Source organism: Sorex fumeus, unplaced genomic scaffold (genome assembly GCF_029834395.1).
Source record: "Sorex fumeus unplaced genomic scaffold, SorFum_2.1 ptg000024l, whole genome shotgun sequence".
Lineage (NCBI taxonomy): Eukaryota > Metazoa > Chordata > Mammalia > Eulipotyphla > Soricidae > Sorex > Sorex fumeus.
This window is the reverse complement of record NW_026606081.1, coordinates 24,147,461-24,174,337: the sequence shown is the minus strand read 5'-3', so window position 1 is coordinate 24,174,337 and position 26,877 is coordinate 24,147,461. Positions and strand designations below refer to the sequence as shown.

The following is a 26,877-nucleotide window of genomic DNA, read 5'->3' as shown; positions in this document are numbered from 1 at the left end:
CACACACACACACAATTCTAGCTGTAGGACGAGGCACAAAAGTCTCTTCAGGTCTTCATAGTCAGGAGTTTCTGAAGAAGCATTAAGTACCGGCCATCTAGAAGCCCCCAGTTCTAGCCAGAACTTTGTACAGAAGCACACTTGCATCCACTGCCAGGCAGGGGGTAGGGGGCATATTTGAACTGGCCCATTTACCGAGAATACAAGAGGGGAGTAAGTAGCAAAGCTCTGGGCTAATTTAAGAAAACCAACAAGGTATGGGACCATACAGTTGGGGGTCCTCCCCACGCTGCACCCCTGTACCCAGACAGAGGGACCGGAGAATGGGAACAGAGAAAGTTGCCTGGTAGTCGCTGAAGCTTTGCAAGAGGGACAGACAGACAAGATTGGGCATGGCCGGGAAGGTTGTCCTCACTCTTCTCCAGGGCCTGAAGTCAAGAGTGCAGGGGTGAAGGGACAAGGTGTGGAAATGTTACGTGACTGAAACCTCCATGGTGAGCCTCCAGATGCCAGGGCAGCACAGGAGAAGGCAGGCCCACCAGCTGCCAAGCTCCAGTGGGCACAGTCCTGACCTGTCCACCCAGGCTGAGGATGAGGGGTGGCCCCCAGGCAATGAGTGGTACAGCTGAGGTGGCAAGGCAGGACCTAGAGAGCACACAGGCAGCCCCATGAGCCAACTCTGATTTGTCTCAGAATGTGAGACTTGTTTTGCTTGCAGTTGGCTTACGAATGGGAATAAATTAGTTTTGAATCTGTGAGGGGGGATGGCACCAAACATTTTGGCAAAGGATATTTGTGTTTGTTTTTTGGCTCATCCCTGGCAATGCTCAGGGGTTACCCTGGCTCTGTGCTCAGGGCTTACTCCTGGTAGTGTTCAGGGGTCACTCCTGGTGACACTCAGGGGTTACTCCTGGTGGTGCTCAGGGGATTGAGCCCAGAACACTGTGTGCAAGGCAAGAGTGTATTGCTGTACTATCTCTCTAGCCCCTCGATAAACAAGTTTTGTTTTCTGCTGATCACATTATAAATTATTGTTTTAGTTCTTTTTTAAAATTTTTTTTAAAAAAATTTTAAATTGAATCACAGTGAGATACATAGTTACAAAGTTGTTCATGATTGGGTTTCAGTCTACAATGTTCTAACATCCATCCCTCTACCAGTGTACGTTTCCTATCACCAATGCCCCCAGTTTCCCTCCAGCTCCCCCCCGGCCCCCACTTTACCCCACTTTAGAATGTCCCCTTAAAGGTCAGGCCACATTCCCCTTCCACATAGGGACTGGGGGTGGTAGGGTGAGGTGGGGTCCTGCTTGTTTTCCAGCTCTGGGAATTTGGTATATGGTTGTTTCCCTGTGAATGTGGCATTGGTTCTGCTGTACTTTTTTTTTCACATTTAATATTTCTGAAGTCAAGATGTGTCTTAAGTTCAGTGGTGTCAAAAATTCTATTAGCAACAATTTCCTCCTTAAAGTCTCTGAAAAGAATAAGGAACCCAATGATTGGCACCTTCCAAGAATCCCGTGGATGAATTTTGGGGTCGTCTGTGGGTTCTAACACCTTCTTCAGGCCTATGACAGTGCCCTGAATGAATGATGGTGATGTCGAGGCTGCCAGCATTTCCTGAATGAATGAATGAATGGGTGAAGTGTCCATCTGTCCACACAGATATTTACTGTTAAGATTCAGACCATCTGGTGTCAGGGAAATATCAGATCGTATTGAATAGCTGTTTAAACAGCATTGTGATCTTCCGGAATGATAGACTGGAAACGCTTGCGTGTTGCATTAGCCGTGAGCATTCGCTGAACTCTCATTATTTCATTTTCTGCCAAATTGATGCTAATTCTGTCCCCATGCTGTGCGCGTTCTCTCGTCTTCATTATCGTTGGAAACCCTGTTTCACGGCTGATTTTTACCCGCTCCCTCTCCTCGTCCTCTTTCTCCTCTGTTCTCAGACATCGCCTTCCCACTGACGTTTTCATCAATTCTCTACTCACTTCCCTAATTTTAACCTTCAGATGCCGAAATCAAGGGGCAGCTTTCAGTGTTTTTCTAAAACGAGTCATGAATTATTTTCCTTTTTAGCATTGGAGCAGCCCTGCTACAAGCATAGACTATGGGTCCATCAATCGGAGCAGTCAGCTTGTTCAGAAAGGAAAAAAAAAATCATTATTTTTCTAATTATTTACTTAAAAACCTCTCAGCAAGAAACACAGGTTTTTTCTTGCTTTTTGATGAGTCATGCCGTAGCTGCTTCCTAACTCACCCCTTATCTCTTCCTGTCAATTTCCCTTTGAAAGTTAAGATATTATTCATTTTCCGGGAAAAAAAATGGCAAGATAATGCAAGATGAAAACTGACATTTCTTCCTTAATTCTCCTGAGAATAGGGCAGGGGTGTTTTTGTCGTTGTTCGTAGAGTAAATGCCCATCTATCACAAGGTGCATATGAATTATTCATCACATCACGTGAGCCAGCAAAGTGGTAAATATGCCTGAGAACCGCCCATTGGACTTGTTCTTAGATAGTGGGGCTCACAATCGCCTTCCAGTTGTGGGCTTGAAGAATGGTTTTGGCAGCCCCTCTTTGTCCCCATGTCACTTTAATTTCAATTTTAATGATTTATTCGTGTTGAAGAAACAAACTTCCTTGGCAATTTGTTTATGTTTTAAGTCGACGCTGCTAATAACTCTATTCCGTCTACGGGATGTGAGTGATGAATCGCCAGACACACGAAGATTTACTGGCACAGGATTGTTACAGAACCCAGTGGCAACAGTTTTTTAATAGCTAACTTAAAGAAATTGGTTGTAAATCATTTTTTCGCATTTTTGATTACTAAAATGCATGGGACTACAGTGATAACTCCAGATTCTCATCCCTGCCTCTCCCTCCATCTGCCTTGGGTGCCACAGGACCTGACTTCACTGGAACCCTCTGTACACACAATCACCCTGGGTGTTCACTGGTGCTCCTTATTGTCCTTCTGCTCCTCCTACTGCCTTTTCTCCCTCAGGTCCTGCCCTGTGATGCCGAGTCAGTGGTCCTCGCCTCTCTTTCCATGCTCAGGAGTCAGCCCAATCCTGGCCGACTCCATCCTACTTTATGTTGAGTAAACACTTTATAAACACTCTACTTTATAGAGAGTAAACACTGCCTCTCTCCCAAGTTCTTGACTTGTAGGTCTCATCTTCGATGGGGGAGGAAAGACTTTAGCCTGTGCCAAGGAAGCTCTGGCTTTAGAAGTTAGGGAGAGACACCATTCGAGAAGGTAGTCTTCTCGAAACATCTTGCTGACTTGCTGCAGATACCCAACCACCAGGTAAAGCCCCTTGGGGGAGGAGGATTCAGAACTCCCTGGGGTTTGGCCCTGGCCATCCTTGATGCTGGAGGCGTCACCCTCTTGGTTCTACAAAGCTTCGCAGTTGCCCCTCTTTGCATTGTTTCCAGAACACTCCCTATCAGGGTCTGCCGTCTGATGTTGATGCTGTGTCCACTTCTCTTCTGCGGCCCCAGGCGGAACACGGTGGGTCCCAAATGGATGTGTGGTCCTGTCCACGCCCAGTCAGAGCCCTCTGCCCTGCACACGAAGTCTTTGACAGCCTGCCACATCCTTCATGTTCCTGATCCTACCAGCTAAGCCACTCCTCGATTCTCTCTCATTCTAGATCTGACCTTTCTACCTCTTGCCCTGTCCCTTGATTTATCTGAAACTGCATTTGGTTTCACAACCAAGAAAGCAGTTTCCCGCCACCATTTTATATTCAGTGACCTTATGTCTCTTTTTTCCCCTATCCAAGTCACCTTCTGCACAACACTGAGGACCCGCCCTACTCCCCGGTGACACACTAGAATTTAAACAAATGGATGGAACCCAAGTGATGGCTTGTTTCCACAGGCATTCAATTCTGGACTGCCCAGCCAGGGCCCCCGGGGCAAAGTTTAGGGGAGAAAGGCAGACTTGTGATATGCTGGTTCTTACATCTGCCTTCGCACCCCGAAAGGGTGTCAGCATGACTTTGGCTTGGGTTAGAAGAAATTAGTCTGCATAATGAGCCTCAATCCAGTTTCTAATTGACTCTTATCTGTAGCCTGAAATTAGCTGCCTCCTGGCAGAAGGAAGCACTCCCAAAACAGGGAAGTTTTGCCAAACCTACAGAACAGGATGTCGTTCCTTGTTTGTGTCTGCCACACGTCCTTGTTTGTTGGAATTGCTTTCCAGAGAACATACTGTTTACGGCATTCTGCATTCCCCAATGCCTCTGAATTGTCAGACATCCTGAGCACTGCCCTGAAGCTTCTCCAGCCTTCCCGCTCACACCCACTCTTCCCCAGCTCCCCTGGAAAGAGATGTCAGGAGGAAAATTGACCATAAGGTGGGGACAACACAGCTGGTCTGCTGCAGAAAGACTCCCGGCCCATCTTGACTAGGAGGCAACACCAACTGCCCCCCAAACAAGAAGCTACACCTCTCACAGGCCTGTTTCGCTCCCCTAGGAACCTGCTCCTTTACATTCCCATCTTCCGGTATGGGGTGTGTGTGTGTGTGTGTGTGTGTGTGTGTGTGTGTGTTCAATTGATTGAGTTTCTGTAATCCACAATATTATTAATGATGGTTTCTCATGCACCTAATTCCATCACCACAACTCTTACCCATGACCCACCTCCCTTCCCCAGAGACCCCAACATCCCTCCCTTTCAAACACAGCAAACACAGCTGTGTGTCTCAACAATCCTGTTGGGTTGCCTTGGCCCTTTGTTTCCGCCCTGCATCCTGAGCGAGATCATCCCCTATCGACCCTTTCCTTCTGACTCACTTCACTCAGTGGCACATCCTCTAGCTCTACCGTGTGGCAGCAAATTGCTTGGTTTTCTTTTTAGTGCTGCATAGTATTCCACTATATGTGTATATACCACAAACTCTTGATCCATTCCTCTGTAGCTGAGCATTTGGGCTGGTCCCCTATCTCTGCTGTTGTACTCAATGTGGTAATAAGCACACATGTGCTCATTTCCTTTCTAGTCAATGTTTGTGTGTTTGGGAGAGAGAATTCTAGGTCATTTGCGAGTTCTCTTCCTCTCTCGAGGCTTGGTCTCTGGATTGTGTCCATGAAGGCTGACCCGGATGATGTTCCCTGCCGTGCACACCCACTTCTCTGTCAAAGAAGGCCAAGAACAGCTCCACGTGAGCAGTGGAGCAGCCTAACCCCGGTGACACACCCTACATCTCTGGTTAGCTGCTTCCTAGCACTTCCAGAACCTTCTTTAGCCTGAGGAGCATACTCAGGTGCCAGGAAACCTGTTCTGTCTCCAGAATCCCTGGAGAAACCATAAATGCCACCCAGGCAGGAAGGGCAAGTGCACCCTTGGCCAGCCCTTGGGGGATCACACAAGTGTCGGGTAAGGAAGGGAACCTCAGGTACTTAATATGCCAATGTTTGCCATCAGTGACTTTTCTATAATATAAATCTAAGGCATTACAGCCCCACTGCCCTGTTGCCTACAAGAAAGAAACAAACAAAAACTCTTGCATCAACTAATCTTTTAAGGTCTTCCCTAATTTGACCTCAGAGGACTTTGGATCTCACCCACAGTCTCTCTGCCCAAGGCGCATTCACAGCCATCACCCTCCAGCCACGAACCAGCTAGATGCCAATAGTCTCCACCTGCCTGATTTCTTTAACGCCCTTATCCCTCCCAGGCCCATCCTCTGCCTAGAGCCTTCTCCTCCCCGCTCAGCGTTCATTCCCTCCATGCTGGGCATGACCAATCTGTTGGCAGAGACACAGGAGTCAGGAACCCCTGACACTCTGGCATTCCTCCTAGGTAACCAGCCTCCCAGCCCCCAAGAGTTCCCCCCAGCAAAAGCCCAGGTTGTGGCCAGACCAGCCCCTTGAGGTTCTGTCATGATTACAAGACACACTTAACACAACCCGTCAGGGGACTTGGAGGAACGGGATTTATTTCTCACAGGTCATGGGGGTCCTTGACAGGCAGAAGGCCACACAGGATGGGCAGGACAGGGAGGCAGACTAAGAAGTTGGGTCATGTCTTTCTTAGGGTGTGAGGGTGGGTCAGAGGTTCTCACATGTTCACTCATTATTGGCTCATACGGAGCTTAACGGCAAGAATTAGGGCACAGAGAGGGGAAGCAAGGGCCCTCAAGGGGTCACTTATGCCTCTCTTCGCCAGTGCTTTTTTCCTTTTTGGGGGGTCGTACCCAGGATGCTCAGGGGTTACTCCTGGCTCTGCGCTCAGGAATTACTCCTGGTGGTACTTGGGCTTTTTACAGAGAGCTTTGTCAGGGGGACTAATTCCCCATGTGGTGGTGTTGCTAGTAACTTGTCAGGCAGCTGGCATAGGCGTATTCCAGATAGATGTCCTCTGAAACGGATGCCTGGGCAATCAAGAGCTTAGTGTCACTCCCGAAGCTTACTGTCAGCCCACTCTATAGTCATTTTCCGCAGGAGCTCCTCTGGGAGGCGAGGAGTCCCTGCACCCTAGACCCCTCGTGTCCCAATGCTCCATCAGTAGAGCACACTTCTCTGTTCCCAGCAGGAACCCTGTCCCTGACCTTTGACCCCAGTGCCTATCATTAACTTGGCTTCAGTGCACAGTGCATACCCGACCCTTTGTGCTGTGTCACCTTCTCCTAGTAATGACACCATCAGGAACAACAGTGTCAGCTGATGTGTCACGGGCGCTTCCCAAGTGGCAGCTGACAGCTTGCACATCACAGCAGGAAGAACTTATTTCACCCTTTGAAAAACCGTAACGTGGCTGTCAACTCATCCCCATTTCATAGTGGAGAAAACGGAGACTTCCAGAGGGCAAGTCATATGCCCTCACATTATGACCAACTGGATGATGGAAGAGGGGTTTGAACCCCAAGAGGTTCCGGATCCTAACTGCTGCGCCCAATGAAATCACAAAATGGAAATGAGCTCATTTACTTATGCACACAAAACTGAACACAGCCAAAGGCTGACTGCATCAGGTGCCATCAGACCTGACCAGCTCTCTCTCTCTCTTCAGTACAGTATTCCATGCTGAAGCGATAGATACTAGGGGGTGGAGGTGGGAAGGGGCCTGTGATGTTTGTTTTCATGGCTCCCCAAACCTTGCTGGGTCCCCTTCAGACTCCTTGGTGACCGAATGGATTTGTGTACTCAAGATCTAGTCCCTGTGGGCTTTCCTTAGCCCCTTTGTCCCCTTATAAGAAGGAAACTCAACTGAGAGAGCAAGACCAGTCAAGTGTCTTTGAACAGTGGGGTTCGCCGACCCCAGGTTCTGCAGGCTCGTCCCAGGTTTTGAGTTCCAGTTGTGGCTGGTCAACCATCCCCACACGAGCCCAGCTGTACCACGGAGTGAAGCCACCAGTGAACGCCAGGGAGTGGGGGGTTAGCAGAACAGAGCAAGGTCACAGAAGAGGCCACGCAGACAGGGGCAGAGTTGCAAATGGGCAGCTACTTGCAAACCAAGTCGGAGATTCCTGGTGTGGGTTTGGAGAACTGGAGAGTGGGTGACGGTGCAGCAGGGAGGGTCAGAGGGAAGGGCATGTGTAGGGAGTTCTGGAAAAGGAGGGAGGGCATCCCAAGGACGTAACACATGGCTGGCTGGAGTGGGCTGTGAGGGGCTCCATCAGTCAGCAGTGGGCAGTGCTGGGCTCTGTCAGACAGCAGCAGCGGGCAGGAGGGAGTTTGGTCAGCCAGCAGGGACGTCCTGGCAGCTGAGGGCAGGGCTGGAGCTTGGGACTGCGCTGGATGCTGGGGCCTGGGATGAAGAATAAGACTGGCATCAGGTCCCCATCAGAAGAGCAGGAAATGAAAGACACCCAACCCAGGTATGGGGCCAGGGAGCCTTGGGCATGACCTATGAAGGTCAGGCTCCAGACCCTCCCTGTGACCTAGTGCACGTGGCACCATAACCCTGGATGACGTTGTCTTTTATTTGCAGAGACAAGGGGGGCAGTGGGGGGGGATGCTGGTCTACACCCAGCAGTGCCCAGGGCTGACTCCTGGATCTGCTCTCAGGAATTATTCCTGGCAGGCTCTGGGGATCACACCCAGGTTGGCAGCAGGCTAGGTAAGCATCCCGCTCGCTGTACTATGGCTCCGGTCCCCTTATGTCTTCTTTCTAATAACCCCCAAGAATCCCACATGGGGGGCTGGAGCAATAGCACAGTGGGTAGGGCATTTGCCTTGCACACGGCTGACCCAGGTTTGATTCCCAGCATCGCATATGGTCCCCCGAGCACCGCCAGGAGTAATTCCTGAGTGCATGAGCCAGGAGGAACCCCTGTGCGACGCTGGGTGTGACCCCCCAAAATAAAAAGAATCCCACATGGCCTGAATGCACTAAGGGACGTGGGCTCTAGATTAGGCCTAAGCAAATGTCACTTTTACAACCAGACTTGCTTGCTCGGACATGCTATAGCAACTGGCCTGTTCTGCTCAGCCCTTCAGAGACCATATGCAGAAAAAGCAGCCCTCTAAGACCGGAGGGGCTATATCCTGGTGTGTGCAGGGGACACAGAGAGCATCCGACTGTGAGTTCTTTTGTGGTGCTGGTTTACTGTTCTGTTCCATGTGTGTGTGGAAGGTGTGAAAAGAACGCATGTCACACCTGATGGTCAGCTATCAGTGGAAGGCTGGATGAAGAGGCGGGGCAGGGGGATGGAGGCTCACAGGTTACTGCAGGCAGAGTCTAGGCATACTCGTCAGCAGATGGAAGAAATTGTAAGAGGAAAAGCACAGTAGCCGGGGACCCAGGTGTGCGTGAAGGGGTTTGCGCTCTCAGAAATCAGATCACAGCCAGTATTGGCCTTTCTGAGCCTCGGCAAAGCTGAGAGCTCCCGGTCCCCTCTGTGGTGAGCAGCACCAGACCGTGAGTTTCAGCTCAATTTTTATCCAAAGGAGTTAAAAGTCACACATGCAAGAGGCATCGCTCTCCTGTGCACTTCCGCCCGGGTGTTTCAGGCTGATAAATGGCCCGAGACTTTTCTGGTAAGGCCTGCCAAGCTCCTTGAAGGAAGAGGCAGTGGGGGGCCCCACGAGGCATTCACTCAATTCCCAACCTACGAGAAGGGCAGCCAGCTCTGGGGGAGAGGCGTGCTGACCCCACCCGAGTATCCCAACAGCAAAAGCCAGGCTGAGAGCTCAGATCCGCTCAGAGGGCCTGAAGCAGGCCAGGCCCCTGAGGGGGACCAGAGGCCTCCTGAGCTGGGCTCAAGTCAGTGCCTGCAGCTGCCTGAGAGGCTCAGCTCAGCCTCCCTCTCCTCCTTCCCTATTTCCGCCCCCTCATACCCTGTCGCTCCACCCTCCTTACCCTCATCTCTTCTCTCCTTCCATCTCTTTCCTCCCTGATCCCCGCCCTTCCCTCCTCCCTTTCTGCCCTCTTCCCTCACTTCCAGTGAAACCCATCAACTCGCCTTTCCTACTCTTGGAGAACCAGAGGGTTTGCCCCCTCCCGAGGACCAGCCACACCCGTTCCCCCCCGCCCCCCCCCCCCCCCCCCCCGCAAGCAGAGGGCTGGGAGTTGGGTCATTTAGGCCAGTGTCTCGCCCTGCTCTCTCACGCCCTGCTGGGGCTGCCGTTCCGCAGGGTAGCACACAACTTCCCGACCGGGAGGGTGGAGCTGCTCGGGACCAAAGTGTTTCCAGAGAGAGAGAGAGAAGGAAAGACCCTCAAGTCCTGAAGATCTTGGGGTTCACAGGAAAGGCTTGACATGCCCTCCCCACATGCTCCCCAGTCCCCCTGCATGGGGGAGGTGCTCTGAGGAGGAGCTCAGGCTCCCTGGCTTGAGGCCTTCCATGACCTCGGAGACAGCCTCTGCCTATGAGTCCCATAACCCGTCTTCAAATTCGATTTGTCCCCAAGGAAGGTTCAACTGCTCTTCGTCCACTCCAGGATTCCCCCGCAATCTCTCCTTGGGTCAAATGGTCTGTCGGAAGCTGCACAGAGGACGCGTTGAGTTTGCTGGTGAGGTGGCACTACATGGCTGATCCAGTCATTTCTCTATTTGACCAGTGTCCGGAGGCATCTTTGCAGCTGGCAGCTGCAGTCGACGAGTAGTAGAGAAACCCCAAAGGCGGGACAGGCGTTGAGTCAGAAAGACACTTTGGTACATCTACACAATGCCATACTATGCAGCTGTCAGGAGAGATGAGGTCATGAACTTTGCTTATAAATGGATAGACATGGAGAGTATCATGCTAAGTGAAATGAGAGGGGCAGACATAGAAGGACTGCACTCATCTGTGGAGTATAAAACCATATAACATGAGGCTGACTCCTCAGGATAGTAGCTACATGGGACAGGAAGATTGCTCCATAGCTGGAAGCCTGCCTCATGAGCAAAGGGGAGAAGGCAGCTGGAATAGAGAAGGGATCACTAAGAAAATGATGGCTCGAGGAGCTGGTCGGAATGGGTGATGTGTGCAGAAAGTAAATAAAGTACCAAACATGATAACCTCTCAGTGTCTGTATTGCAAATCATAATGCCCAAAAGTAGAGAGAAAGTATGGGGAATATTGTCTCCCATAGAGACGGGGGAGGGGGGGTAAGGAGGGGTATACCAGGGATATTGGTGGTGGGGAATATACACTGGTGGAGGGATGGGTGTTTGATCATTGTGTGATTGTAACCCAAACATGAAAGCTTGTAACTATCTCATGGTGATTCAATAAAATTTTTTTAAAAAAGCCATTTCCAGCCACTGAATGTGAAGCATTCAAAGTGGAAGGTTCCCTTTTCGACACGCCTCCTGCAAAGCGAAATTCAGTGCATCCAAGTTGCAGCCTGGGCTCTGATAAATGCCGGGAGCATTGTTTATGAGAAATGCAGGCAAGGAAATCGATCGGGAACCTCATGTTCATGGGGCATTAGCCTGAGCAGGTCAGCACAGAGTGCCAGCGTGCCTGTGTGTCAGCGGGCCTGCTTTATCACCCAACTATCAATTATTCGGATCAATCTCACTGGGGGGGTGGGGGGATGACTGCCTTATCTGCCTTTTCTCTCTCCCACAAAATCAGTGGTGTATAAGGAGGCTCAGAGCACGCAGAAAACTTAGAGGTGCAGCAGGCAGTTCATTATAAGAGTATTTCTGTTTCCCGGATGTTGAGGTGTCTGTGGCATTTGTCAGATTTGAAAAACACAACTTTTAGGACTGGCAAAGAGCTCAGATGGTGGAGGGGACTCCAGGCACACAGGAAGCTTCAGTTCTATTGATCCCTGCTTCCATTCTTGCAACAGGAAGCCTGAGAAGCCCCCTGAGCACCATGGGCGTGGCCCAACAACAACAACAATAACAAATTTATGTTGTTGATTTTAGAAGAGTCACCATTGGAGTGTGACTGGGGCCTCCCAAGCAATGCTCTGGGAGTCCAGGTGCCATTCCCAGTGGCGTTCAGTCCATTGAGGCAAATGGTTCAAAGCTCAGACTGGGCAGTGCTCAGAGGCATCCAGGGATACAGCCAGTGATGCTGAGGGCACCATACCGTGCCAGGAGTAGCACCTTGGGGTTAGCCTTGCATGTCTTCCAGCCACAGAAACTCTCTTCTGGGCCCTGAGAATGTCACTTTCATGCCTGATTTCACATTTGCATTTTTGCATCAATTTTCTGAAGAAGAATCTTCCAGAATATGTAGATCATAGCCAGGGTCTGCCCTAGCAGCATTCTCAGTGGGCAGCTGAGCAAAAGAAGGTTATCAGGGTCTGGGGGAGCAGACACCAGCCTGAGTAGTGGCCAGGAGGCCAGCAACAGCTTTTGCAGAGTTCCCACGTGTGCAGCTGTGCGTGTCCTGTCCACTGTCCTGTGTCCCAGTCCCCAGCTCTCAGACCCTTGTTTTGCCCTATTAAGGTAATAGTGAGTAGCTGGGGGTGGGCAGAGTGGAGGCCCAACTGGTGTGGTCACCTTGAAGAAGCAGATCAGCTTGACTCCAACCTCTGTCCAGGCAGATTCATCACATTCGGTCCTGGAGCTGAGGGGGGGGTGGTTAGATTGTCCTGACCATCTGCCCAAGAGTCTTACACTCTGCTGTCTTCTCTCATAGAGTTGGTGTTGACCCGGATGAAGATCTGAAGGAAGAGCCCTCCCTGCAACAGGCAAGTCAGACATCACCAAGAGAGGGGGCGTTCTGGGTTGTGGAAGGCTCTGTGCTAAGAGGGTGCAGAATAGGGGCTGTTGTGTGCCATGAAGTAGTCAGAGCTAACCCAGAGAGTTTAGTACATGAGGCCATGGAACGTTCCATGCTGATAAAAAGAGGGGTCTCGGGTGAGTAAAGAAACATTGGGGAAGACACTTTTGGGGAGAAAAAAATAGTAGCTAAAAATCTGTGCTATTTGAGGATTGAATTAGGTAACCAGATCCAGGAAGAACAAAGTATTCCAAATAAAATATCCCCCAAAATAAAAATGTCAAGACACATCATAATTAAAATGGCAAGAACCAAAGGGATACTGTCATAAGAGTAGCAAGAGCTAAGTCAAGAATTACCTCTAAGGGGGTCCCCATAAAAATCACGGAAAATATTTCAAAGAAAACCCTGAAGGTTGAAAGGAAATGGTACAGTGTACTGAAAATAGTGAATGGAATGGGCATCCGAGCAATAGCAATTCATCCAGCTAGGTTATCGTTTAAACATGGCCGCTCTGTGCCTGGAAATACTCTAAGCCAATACAGAGAAAGAGCATGGAACATAGCCTGTGGTGTTCTGTGTCACAGAATATTCCACGATGAAGCAGAGTCAAAAGCAAAGGGTTCTGGGTCAGAGAGTGTTGGACAGATAATGCAGAATACAGATCAACATGAAAAGTTGTGGGTCATGAAATGTTCAAGGATTATTCAGAGAGTATAGAACACGGGATGTTTTGCATCATAAAATGTAAAATACAGAGAGTATATATAGCCCACAGGGATTTCTAGACCATGGAATGTTCCAAACAAATACAGGAAATCTGAGGCATGGAGAATTTGGGGCCAGAGAATGTTGTAGGCTAATGTATAAATTCTGGAACATAGGGTGCTCTTTCTCCTGAAAAGCTCCATGCTGGTCCAGAAAGTACAGAGCATGGGGTATTCTGTGTCTTGAAATGGTCTGTGTTAATGCAGGGCCAAGAGCACAGAATGTTCTGTACCACGAAATGTTCTGTGTTTATGCAGAGTATAGAATATGAACGGTTCTATATGGAAGGTTCTGTGTTAATGCAGAGTATAGAATATATACCATGGGAAGTTCTGTATTGATGCAGAATATAGGGCACCGGATGTTCTATGCCTGTCCAGCATCGCAGTATCAACTCATTGAAATGAGCCTACTCCCATCAATCACATAAATCAGATGTGTATAATAACCTCCGGAGACCTGAGATTTAGCACAAGTGGTTAACACAGTCCTTAATGTGTGAGGTCCCAGGTTTGATTCTACAGACCTGTGGCCCCAAAATACCACTGTATGTGCCCCACCCCCCCAAAAAATACTTAAGAATTCGGTGGCAACAATCTTGGCATAACCATTAGAGAGATCTTGAGGGCTTGGAGCCAATAGACACTGTGCGAAGGCTGGACACCGCAGGGCAGGAGAAAGGCTCACATCTTGGAACCTGACAGACAAATCCCTGCCCAGGAACTTGCTGAAGAGGCCACCTCAGGGACATTCACCCACTGGGAGTCCTCACTGGAAAAATATGCCATGGTGGCCACCCAACAAACGGACATGTTTCTGTTTCCCCTGCTTGGATTCTCCTTAATCAGTTTGGGGTGGACAGAAATACCGAAAACTCAAATATTTGCTCAAGCACAACAAACCAGGGCAGATGAACCCTTCCTGACTTAGCCAAGCAACATTCTTGACAGATCTGAGTGTCCCAAAGGAAAACTGAGGGGCTCTGGGGCTGGAGCGATAACACAGCGAGTAGATTATTTGCCTTGCACAAGGCCAACCCAGGTTCGATTCCCAGCATCCCCCCATATGGTCCTCCAAGCACCGCCAGGAGTAATTCCTGAGTGCAGAGCCAGGAGTAACCCCTGTGCAACCCCAGAATTACTCCTGACCCAAGAAGAAAAAAAAACCTGGGGGGGACCATGTGCTGTTCCCTCAACCACAGGACATATGCGCTCTAAACTCTGCTCCTAGCCTGACACCAGAGGTGACTCTGGCATTGCTTAACTCAGTGATGGGAGCTCTTAACTCAGTGCTGGGAGCTCAGTGCTGCTATTGGGCCAGCTCACACAGAAGCGTGACATTGTAAAGAAGTCAGGTGTCTTGGTGAACTGAATAACGGTCACATCTGGGTTTGAAGAGGCTTCATCTCTTTGATTTCATGGGGTGTTTTTGTTTTTTCTTTGTTTGTTTGTTTGTTTGTAGAACGCTATTGAACAACCATAGCTTATCATACTGCTGGGAGAGATGCAGACTTTCTGGTTTAGAGACACCAAAAGAGAAGGAGCTGAGCTATACCCATAGGGTTGGGAAATGAAGTTGCTGATGGTGCTGGCTCACAGCAACTTGGAATGATTTTGCCATCCGTGTTCCAAAGTCAGGCTGGAGCTCTTTCCGCAGACCCCATGGTTCTGGGAGCCACTGGGAGCTGAGGGCTGTGGACAGCAGGTGCTGGTCCTCGGCCTGGGGCCAGTTAGTGGCCTTGGAGACAGATCAAATCCCAGATTGCTGTCCTGGCCAGTCATAATGAGTAGATAGTGAATTCTGCATGCAGCTGATTTTTTTAAAAAGCCAATGCCATCTAGGTCAACTAAACCACTCTTCTGCCTTCAAGCAAAACTTCGATCTCAATTTTCTTCTCCTGTAATATCCTTCCCTTTAAAATAGAATAAATTCATCAAAGAAAATCCCTTCATCTTCTTCTGACTTGACAATAACATACAATTATGAGTAAGATCACCCTTTAGCCTAACTCCTTTATACAGTAGAAGTTTAGTTTACTCTAGTTCATTTTCACCACTGTTAACTCAGTTCTGAATTTGACAGAAGACACTTATACTAGTCGAAAGCAGTTTTCTTGAGCTTCTGAGAGACAGGAGCACTTACTACATTAAAGCAAAGTGATGAAACCAAATTGATAACCCCTAGTTGGAGTTAAAGCATTTGCTCTGCAGACATCTGACCTCATCTGACCCCTGGAGCTGCAAGTGATCCCCTGAGCACCTTCAGGAGTGATCACTGAGCACCAACCCAGGTGAAGCTCTGAGCTCAAAGATCAACAACCCCCCCACACACACCAAAAATGTGTGTGTGTGTGTGTGTGTTAAACTTGTCCTATCTAATGAAGGATTTGAGGTACTTTCCCAAATAATAAAATAAGAGTAAAATATTTTAAGGTGTCTAAAATTTAATTTAAAAAATAATGAGCATAAAGTAAAATCAAATAACTTAAAAGAATCATGAATAAGTTAGGGGCCCAGCGGGGAGGGCGCTTACCTTGCACACAGCCGACCCAGGTTCAATTTCCAGCATCCCATGTGGTCCCCTGGACCCCACCAGGAGAGATTTCTGAGTTCAAAGATAGGAATAACCCCTGAGCACTTCTGGTGCCCCCACTACACACACACACACACACACACACACACACACAAACACACACACACACACAATCATCATGAATAAGCAGATAATAAGGTCTGAGTTTGCTGTGGCCAGCTCACAAGAGAGTTTCCTGGTAGGAGAGCACGGGGATTCTACCAGTTCACTGTCATTAGAGGCAAAGCCAGACTCTCCCTTCAAGCAGAACAAAACCTCACAGGATGCTATATTTTAGAATAGATTTCTAATGTAGGGCTGCCTGTGGAGACACATAGTTATCTAACCGTTAACTAACCTCATTATAATTTACACAGTTCCCAGGGAACTGCTGAGGCTTAGAAGTCATTTTATTGTTTGGAAACATTCTGATTCATGATGAAGTTGGACTGCCACGGAAGCACCATTTCAGAAAGTGCCTCTCCACTGGGGAGAGCTTCTTATCTTCAGAGCAGGTCCAGCATAGCAAAACACACCCAGGCAGGATGTAGCAAACCACAGTGACTGTGCGGCTGCCCCTTGACCTGGCCAATTTTTTTGGTGCTTTCCAGAACAGGGCACAAGAACTCCTTTGTCCTCATTTTCCCTGACACCTCTTTGCTTATTATCAGCATTACTGGCACACCAGACTGCAGACCATAAACCTTAAATCTTTGGAGGATTGCAGGTTGCTCAACTGGGGTTGCATGAACAAACAGAATCATCTTTGCATTGGTCAACCAGGAGTTAAAGGAAAAGACTTAATTCTTACTTTACCAAAAGCTGAATACAGCATGATGGCAATTAATGACCATAGCCCTCTAAAGAAATAATAAACATAAGTAATGGTGATGCATATTGTTAAAATGGCCGGTGCATAGTTCCTCCTTCTCTGTAACCTTGGGGAAGTATAAATACTGAAGGTAGCTGTGATTAACCAGATTTGATTTTCCTTTGCATCTTGTAACACCCTTAGGGTGTGAATGGTTTTACACTCTTACTCTTGCACCCAGAGGTTTTGCAAAGCAGGTCCCCTTTTGCATGGTGACAGCCATTGCAGCAGTGCATTTGGCAGGTCTTAAATGTACCCAAACCAAACTCCCCTTGGAACCTGGTCCCTGTCCTTGGAAGCAGAGCATCGCCAAGGTGAGAACTGCTGAAGCAGCCACAGTCACCATCATCTTCTCCTTGATAAAAATCCCTGATGCCCCCAGGAGGACCGTCAGGCTTGCTTCTATTTTCCTTTGTGGCCATTGTCAAGATCATCCCAATATTTGCACAGCACTTATTACAATATTTGCTACCTATGATCGTGGGCTCTTAACAGTGTCCTATGCACCTTATCTGCAGTAACTTAATTTCCCAAAGTGTCCCAAAAGAGAGTCCTGTTATTATCCCTCTCTTACAAATAAAGAACCTGTACACAGAGAAGCCCAACAACTTGCCAAGGACACAGAGTGGGTGGAAGTAGAACTTGAACACAGGCAACTTTGATTCCAGAACTTACACTCTTCACTGACACTCGTGTGTTCATCCATCATCCATCTTTCCATTCCTTCAACAAATATTTTTTTTTGACCCTCACTCATGTCAACCACTAATTTGATGTAAGAAAGATGAAGCAAGGACCAATTGCAAGGCCTCATCTGCACAGAGCTCTTTTTTTTTTTTTTGCTTTTTTGGGGGTTACACCCAGCAATGCACAGGGATTACTCCTGGCTCATGCACTCAGGAATTACTCCTGATGGTGCTCAGGGGACCATATGGGATGTTGGGAATCGGAACCTGGTTGACTGCGTGCTAAGCAAATGCCCTACCCACTGTGCTATCACTCCAACCCTGCAGAGAGCTCTTGGCCCAGTGGAGACACATATTCTAAAAGGTCCAACAACTGCATGGTTTACATTCCCAGAATGGTGACATACAGGTGAGGAAGGAGAAGAGAGAAGAAATAAAGACAATTAGGCAGAAGTGGCATTTGCTCTGGGGCCTGGGTGATGGGAAATCCTAGAGGGGCCCATGCTGGATATGGCTCCTGTAAGTTCACGGTCTTGGAGTCCACACTACAGTAGGATGGGTAGGAGTGAGCAAGAGGAGAGTGTCCGGAATGAAATGGGGGCACCTGGAAGGGCCAAATCCCTGGAAGTGAGAATGACTTGATTCCACATGGGATGGTGGAGGGAGGGGGAAAATTCTTGAGGGACTGGAGCTTGGAAGTAAAAGCATCAATCCTCTTGAGCAACTTGTTTTTCTCCCATCTCCTGCCAGCTGTTACTATTAGAGCTGCTCATTTTCATCTTTTCAATCTAATTTTATTTTTTAGCACTATGCTTGATTTTCTATGTGTGTTTTTTGTTTTGTTTTTTTTTTAACTGATAACCTCCAATTTTTTAATTTGTTTACTTTCCTTACTTCCACAAATCGCTTCGTTGAAATTTTGGTGTGTGTGTGTGTGTATGTGTGTGTATAAACGTGCACATGTGTGAGACTTTGTGTGGTGTGTGACTTTGTGTGTGCTTGTATGTGTGTGTGTGTAACCTATGTAGATCATTTCAAGTAAGGCAGCTCAAGAAACTCAGAGCAGAGCTGACAAAGTCCCAGAGAAGAACAACTTCAAAAATTGAGCAAAGAGAGAAAAGGATTAGGGTGCCTTCAGAAGAAAAACTAGTGGTAAAAGGAATTCAAAGAAATATCTACCAGTACAGGAAAAGCGTGAAGAAAATGCAGAAATATGTTTACCAGAACACCTTTGAAACCAGAAAGAGTGCATTTGAGGAAGCATACAACTTTTTGTTCTTCTGCACAATTGATACTCATTACTCTTGGTCATCTGGAGTTGCAAGAGTTGTAAATCTAAGAAGGTTCTGGAGAGGAAGAAATGAATTAGCAGATGGTAGACTCATATGGTTGTTGAAATTTAATTTTTCCTTGTGACTATTTTCAAAGATTCCTAATAAACTCCTAGAAGACAGAAATGAACTTCCCACATTTAACAATTATCACATCTTCCCATATTTGCCCTTATGTGCTTGAAGTTGGTCTCAGAATTTAAAATCCATACTACACCCCCACAGATATTTCAGAAATAGAATGCTAGGTTCTAAGGTTGATCTGACCTGCATGTGGGGTTTGTTTTGTTTTGTGGTCACATCTGTTGATGCTCAAGGATTACATCTGGGTCTGTGCTCAGGAATTACTCCTGGTGGTGTTTGGGGAATCATATGGGATGCCGGGGATCTGATCCACGTTGGTCACACTTGCAAAGCAAATGCCCTACTTGCTGTATTATCTCTCCAGCCCCCATGAAGATTTTTTATGTTGCCTTATAATAATATTTTTGAAGAAATAAATGACTATTTAAGAGAAAATGTCTTCTCCCCTAGCCAACATCATTTATATTTATTATTTTGATTAGACTCACTGTGGCTTAGACACCCTCACTAACTTTTTCCTTTTTGAGACTGTTTCATTATTCTGGAACCTGACATTCTGCAAAGATATGCCCTAGAAAGTAGAAACAATAATGAGGATGAGGAAGGAGAGAGATGGCTAGGCACTTTTCATATATTAGATACCATATATCTGGTCAAAATTAACCTTTAGCTTCATCCGTCAAGATACCTATTAGAGTTTTGTTTCATTTTTTTTCACACACATCAAATATTTATTGGCTTCTTTTATATAAGAATGAATGTATGCATGGCTCTATTTTATAAATAGTGAAAGTGAGGCCAAAAGCTAACTCTCCCAAGACAATAAACGTGTGATGTGCTGAGCCAAGACTGCCCAAAGCTGTTCCATTCTTACCTGGGCCCTCAGACCTCCCTTAGGCAATTCTCCCAGCCTAGAAACACGTCTGTTTCTTTGCAATTGGGAAGACAGCTATCACTTGATTTGAATATCACCTTCCTCTATTACCTCTTGCCTCTAGACCATCATCCCAATTCTTAAGCAATGTAAAACATTCTCATTTCAAGAGGTTGGAGCATATTCCTCACTGTGCGCCTTGATTACCTCCAGGTGGATTCTTTCCAGCACCAACACTCGTGAGTTCTGATACATGGCCTAGGAATTCCTTACTCTTCTTCCTTACTTACAGTACTTACCAAGCTGCAGTGCACCAAGCTCTGGGATCCCTGGGTAGTCGAAGACCCGACTTTTTTTTCCTCTGCTTAACACTTTTTCCTCAGCAAAGATTGAGCCCTAAGCCAATCTGAATCTTATTCATTTTTGTCTGTAAAAGGAAGGCTGTCCTAGACAGGGCAAAGGCCCTGAAACTGAAATATGCTCAGTCTGTTCTGAGAAACAGCCAGGGAACCAGTGTGACTGGAGCAGGCCGTGGGGAGCACTGTAGGATGTGAATCAGTCAGAGACAGAGACAGGAGCCAGATTGTACCTGTTATCTATTATCACACTAGAGCTGCACATCCAACAGCCCTGAGTCTCAAAGGGCTGGAATGTTAAGCATTATTTGTCTCACACATCTGTGGGATTCAGCTGCTCAGGGCTGGTCTTGCTCATATATTCATGGCCAAGCTAAACAACTCTACTGGGTTGGGCTCATGCACATGCCCTGGACTGGGTGGCTCTTGAGTGCTCGACAAGAGCATTAGTTCCAATGACTTTGCTGTACTCCATTGGATTATCTTCAACCTGGGACCAATGGACAGCCCTGAGCTTTTACTTCCCCTGGAAATGTCTCCTGCAGCTTTCTCCTAAATTTCTTTCATGTCTTTCAGGAGCTAGGTTAAAACAAAACACATGCAAAATTTTTTAAGGACTAGCCTCAGAAATGTTCTATTGGTGACTTGGTAATGTGCTTATGACCAAAGAAAGCTACAAGGCTGGAAAGACAGGTATGGGCCGGCAGTCACGGGGCAACTGAAACCTCATGGGAAGGGGGGCGTTCTGGCTCATCCTTCACGCCCTACCGAGGTCACGAGTTGCCCCCCACGAGCGGCTCTCCAGCACAGCCATGACTCCAGAGCCACAGAAACCAATCTCGTAATTATCTGGCTCTTGGCAGAAATACCTCTAGGCTTAATAAGTAAAATATCAGAAATCCAAAATCACGCAGCCACAATAGCAGCCACGCGACATCATAACTAACTGTAGAAAACAATTTTTTTCACAATGCCTTTTCAGCAGTTTTGATTGTTGAGTGTAAACTCTAAACAATAATGGTGCATCTTTTGTCGAAATAATGAATGTAATCAAAGTAGATAGAGTGTTAAGTAGAATTCATCTGCCTCACAGGATTTGGGAGGGGTGGGAGGGGGATATTGGGATTCTTGGTGGTGAAAAACAAGTACTGGTGAAGGGAAATGTGTTTGATCATTGCATGACAGAGACTTAAACCTGAAAGCTTTGTAACTTTTCCCACAGTGATTCAATAAATAAATATTAAAAAAAAGTTACAAGGCTATTCCAAAACAACAGGTGTACAAATAGGCAGTTCTTTTTTATCAAAAAACTATAGAATCACATGACAAAGTCCAAGAACACAGGGAGAAGGAGAAATAAGTACCCCTGTAATGCAATTAGTCTCCGATAGCGATCATTTTGGCCATAATCTGTAAGGTTTCACTCCTTTGAAATGTAGTAAGCTACTTAATACTATTAATGAATTACTCCAATTGATCTATCTAGTTGAATATATTCCATGTATACTTAAATTAACATGCATTCTTTCTATTATAAATCATTATTAATTGTTTATCTATTACTATGCCAAACTGCAAACTATGGTTGATGTGTGTTCAAGAAGTATCAGTTATGCCAAGGTAATTTTTGTTCATTTCACCTGTCAGGTACTAATAAAAACCCCAGCTATTACTGGGTACTTGACTATTTTTCTCTACTTATGTCAGATGCTGCTTCCGGTATTTGAAAGTTGATTATTATGCATGAAATTTGGGTTTAATAATTACTTACTAACCTTTGAATATAGCATCTCATTGTTTTCTGGCCTTCATTGTTTCTGATCAAAAGTCAGTATCATTTTAAACAATTTTCCTTGACTGTATCTGCCTGATATTTCTCTGGGTCCTTAAGCTCTTGAAAAGGTCATTCTGTTTATTCTTATCATCTAGCAGTTTGACTCCTCTATCTCCAATGAATTTGCTTCTTTATATTTATCCTGACTTTCGATCTCTTATCTAATATTTCTCATTGAGGTTAGGATGTATTCAACCATTGATTCTTGAAACATTTTTTGGTTTTTCACATTTCTTCTGCTCTCTTTGTAGCACACCGCTAATGTTTTCTCTCTTCTTCCTCATATGATGTTGACATGATTCTAAATCATCCCCTGTGTTCTACAAATTGGATCATTTTAATTGATCTCTCTTCAAGTTCACTGCCAGTTTCTTCTGCCACATCCAACCTGCCCTTCAGTCAGCCCAGCTTATTTTTCATTCTAGTTTTGTTTTAAGTTCTACAATTTTTATTATTTTATACTACTCATCTATATTCACAATCCCCATCTGTGTACTCATTATGTCCATTATTTAAAAAAAACTTTCTAGCATAGGTTTATAGCTTTTTTACAGCCAGTCCTCAGTAAAGGACATAAGAAAACTCAGAATCCTAGGGACCCTCTCTGCCTACTTCTTTCCTCGATGCATACAAAATTTCATCCACTTCAACAATACCCAGACTCCAATAACTAGTTCCACAAGTCAAAGAGACTGCTGTGCTTCGCTTTTACACTATTTCCCTGCACTACAATTTTTAGAAACTAGGGCCTTTGAGCAGAAAGCTAAAGAGAGTGTAGGATTCACCCCATGGAGTTCCCGCTCAAAACCCACAGTACTTTTCTCTCAGTTACCCAATACCTGAATCCACTCATATTCTTACAGCAGTTGTTCTGTTATAGCCTATTGCATGTTTCATAAGTAACTTTGTAGTGGAAACATTGTCTTGTTGTGTTTTGTTTTGTTTTCAGACAAAAGCAGAATACTTTAAAGTTGAATGTTAAGACCAAGGTGAGACTTGTTCTCTGCAATGGTTTGGTTTGCTGTTCTTAGGTCATAGAATGTAAAAGGATCCAGGATCTTCTTGATTTAGGTGTGTTTTCCAATAGGACACATGTAGTTACAGATATATGAATGAGTTACTTAGCACACTAATTTACTGTATAAATCAGTCTCTGTATCAGAATGGCATGCATGGTGAGGTGATGCAAACATACTCGTGCCTTTGAGTTGGTCCATCATTTTATGTCTTTGTATTCATTTTTTAATCTGAAACATCACACCCTGAAACTAGGACATATTTTAAGTGGATGAAGACACCTTCTACAGCACAAATATGTTACCTTTATGAATACACTTAGCAAACTATAAAAAGCTGCACCTCATCATTTTTTCCTTCCCAACTTCGTCCACATCCAGAATTTAGGATTTCAGAATACAGTTCATTGTAAAAGCTTTCTACTGTCATATAACCAATGGTCTGCCAAATTAGCAGCTAGAGCAATGACTATTTACTAACTCGTAGTTTCCGTGGGACAGAAATCAGAAAGTAACGTAGCTGAGTGTTCCAACTCAGCGTCCATGAAGCACAAAGGTCAGCCGAGCCTGTAGTCAGCTGAAGGCTTGACCAAGAATGGAGAGTCCATGTCTGTGCTAATGGGATGTTCCATTCCTTCCTTTGCTGGCTGTTGGCAGGCAGAAATGAATGCTTGCCACAAGGATCTATCCATGGAGCTTCTCACATGTTCTCTCAACATAGCAGCTGCATTTCCTCAGTGCAAGTGGCCCACAAGAGACAGTACAGGAGGGACCCGCCATGCCTTCTGTAGTCTGATCTCGTCTAGGGTACCATCACTTTGGTCCCATTCTGTTGATTTAAAATTAGTCACTAAGGACCTTCCTAATGGTAAGGGAAATTAGACTCCATCTTTTAAAAGTATCTAAAAGAATTTGTGGGTGTATATTTTTTGAATCACCACAGATCATTGTACTTATCTGAATGCGAGCCTTTTCTTTATCCCCTGAATGAATTTATAGCTCCTCTTAGGACAAAAGTACTTGAAGCAGACCCTTTCTTTGTAGCTAACACCATGAGGTAAGCCCATGTGTAAGGATATCCATGATCTGCATCATCTTAATGGTTTCTTAAATCATTCCTGACAAGCTGTCTCCTTCATATTTCCCTCCTTTAGCATTCATGTTCTGAGTACACCCATAGGGAGCATTTACAAATATAGAATGGCACGGAGAAGGTGAGAATGTTTGTCTAAAGTACTTTCTACAGGCAGGCTAATAATTAATGATAAACCTTCTAAAATATAAATATTTTAAATATTTTATATTTTTAAATATAAGGGTCAAAAAAATATTGACCCTTGTTAGATTGTGCTTATTTTGAGAATATAGCAATCTTTTTCCTTGAGGGCGTACTCTCTGGTCCTCTCCCTTATAATTAGAAAATCAAGGCAATAAATTTTAAATGATTATATAAATCCATCCCAATTTGGGAGCAAATGGTAGAGCAAAATTCTGCTATTGAATTCCACTCACATACACTGCCTGGAAAAGTATGTTCTGGAACCCAGGAGCTTGTTGGATTTATCCTTATTTGTCTTTGTTCAGATTCGGTGCAGATGCCACTGATATTAATATTGAAAATGAAATCTTGAAAATAGAAAGGAAAATATCCCCCTCCTTTTCTGTCTTCCCCTCTTAATCCACTGAATCCCCACAGAAATGAGAAGCAACCCAATAGGATTATCCCAGGGCCAAGTTCATCCAGTTCACTTAGCAAAGGCCCCACATTTGAATATTGACAGAAGAATGTATTTACATTTGCTTAGTTAGTTTCCATTAAAGTTCACACAACAAACAATTTCTTCTAGCTTCAGTGTCTGGTTTTCACAGATTTCTGGCCAGAGCCTTTGTTTTCTCCAGGGATCCAAATAAGCATAAAATAAAGAGTGCTGTCATAATCTTCCCTCACTCACTCTCTAGGGCAGAGCTAACCAGGAGGGGGGTCACTTAGAAGACAAATACCCCCTCCCCTGCCCTGCTGTGCTCAGTCACTTCCCAATCTCTGGTCTATTCCCTTGCTTAAGGAGAAGAAAAAAGAGACACCCAGGCCCCAGTCTTGTTTACATTCCCCCCTCCTAAACAGCATAATAAAGGAACCAGAAATCAAATCGCAGGATATTAAACATTCTGCTTCTGAGAGTATCCGTATCGAGGGAATGAAAGCGAGTTGAGATTCGGTGCCTTTAAGTGCCTAGTTCCCATTTACAGTACCAACCATAAGGCTCGGAGTCAGCCTGTGTGTCCTTATTCATCAGTGGGAAACAGTGAACACTCAGAATCCCAATGTTGCACTCCTTTCTCTGGAACCCACGCAAACCACTTTCTCCCTGAGAGGCAGGAATCAACAGAGCAGGAAAAATTATTAGTGATAAAGAAAATGCCACCAAGTCCCCCAGCTTCTCCTTCTGGTGACTGTTACCAGCCACTGTCCTCTGAGGTGAGCTGATCTCTGCTTCCCAATCACCCAGGCTCCTTCCCAGACGACCCCTTCCTGTTCCAGGGTGAAGGCAAAGGCTGGCCTCTCCTGGGCACATTTATCTTCAACCCCCAGTGAACAAGCTGAGCACACAGTAGACTAACTCATTTATTTCTACTCATTTATTGATGGTCTTTCATAACCGAGTTATTAAGTCATCAATAACTTCAGGGAAATAAATGAATGGGTCCAGAACTGGGCCAACAGATATTGAAGATATACCCTGGAATTTGTATCTAGGGTCAGCAGAAAAGTCCAAGCTGGGGGTCTTCAGGAGCGTTTTCCTCACCTAGGAAAGTGGGTCCTTCTGCTGGTCTCATTGGAACCCAGTGTACTGTTCTACTGTAGCACTGGCATCCCATTGTTCATCAATTTGCTTGAGCAGGCACCAATAACGTCTCCATTGTGAGACTTCTTGTTACTGTTTTTGGCATATTGAATACTCCACGGGACACTTGCCAGGTGTACTCTCAGTAGCTTGACGGGATCTCCAAGAGGGATGGAGAAATCAAACTCGGGTCGGCCGCATGCAAGGCAAATGCCCTACCTGCTGTGCTATACTCCAGCCAAGTATTGTTCTACAGGGTAGGGAAATGAATGGGTCTGGCCCAGTCTCCAGTGAAGAGAAGTTTGAGTCAGTTCACAAATTGTCACCCAAGGTGGGTTGTTACCCAATGTGGGTTATTATCATTAGCTGAGCCAAACAGCTTCCTGGAAGCTTGGTTCAAAATAAAAGATAAGCTCTTTCAGGAGTGTTGTAAAGTTGGAATATCATCCTGCCTGTGAGGGGAAAAGATAGAATAAGGGCTAAAGGACAGCACAGGGTGAGGCACTTGCATTGAGGGCAGCTGACACCGGTTCTGCCCCCAGCGCGCCCTGAACTTGTTCACTCCTGAGCACAGGGCCAGGAATAACCCTGAACACCACCAGGTGTCACCCCCAAACCCTTTCCCTAAAGAAGAAAGAATAAAAAGGGCAGGGAAGAAAGGAGGAAAACCGGGCTTCTGAGATCTTGGGAACCTCAGAACCAGTGTCTAAGGCCCTGAAGTTCATAAACCTAACATGAAGAAGGGGTTTCCCAACGCAGTCACTGGCTGAGGAGAATCTGGTGTTTTCATTGTTTGGGAGCATGGTGGCTGCTGATTTAGTTCTACCTTTAAAGCACCCGCATATTCTGATCCCATCTCCCTGTTCAAATATCTTTGCCCTAGTTTCTTCCTACTGTTGCCTCAAAACCCCATCTGGGTTTTGTTGGGTTGTTTGCCTTGAAGCCAAGGGCAGTGTGTAATGTATATAAATATATGTGTATGCCATACTCATTGCAGCATTATTTACAATAGGTGAGAGTTAAAAACAGTCTAATTGCCCATTGACAGCGGAATGGATTAAAGAGCTGATGAATCTGTAGCATTCCACACCATGGAATGCTACAGAGCAATTTTTTTGAAGGATTAAATTCTAACATTGGCAACATTAATGGACCTAGAGGGTTTTATGCTGAATGAGTCACACAGAGAAAGACAAATAAGCCATGATTTCACTTAGGTGTGACACAGAATGAAATGGAACATAGGGATTAACTAAAGAAAAATAAAATATTACGTGATGAAGAAAAAGTTTGGTAACATTGAACTCATTAAATTTCATTTAAGTTACCCTATGAAGCACTCACTAAGTATCTCAGCCTGGAATACAGAAGAGGAAGGCTGGGAAACTAGAGAGACACTTGACCTCTGCAGCTGCTAATGTGGGCCCCGAAATGGGTTGCAGTCACAAAAGAACACAGAACTCTACAGCTCTTGGAAAAGCATATGTAGGTTGTTAATCATTTCTTAA

At 45.9% G+C, this 26,877-nt stretch overlaps 1 protein-coding gene across 1 annotated transcript in view; it reads left to right on the top strand.

The window, feature by feature from the left end:
- SLC9A9 (solute carrier family 9 member A9) overlaps positions 1-26,877 on the top strand; it is a 560,068-nt gene that overhangs the window by 459,771 nt on the left and 73,420 nt on the right. Inside the window, exon 13 of the mRNA XM_056114177.1 lies at positions 12,052-12,102. Within this exon, the coding sequence (XP_055970152.1) occupies positions 12,052-12,102 (51 nt within the window). The remainder of the gene's footprint in view (positions 1-12,051; positions 12,103-26,877) is intronic.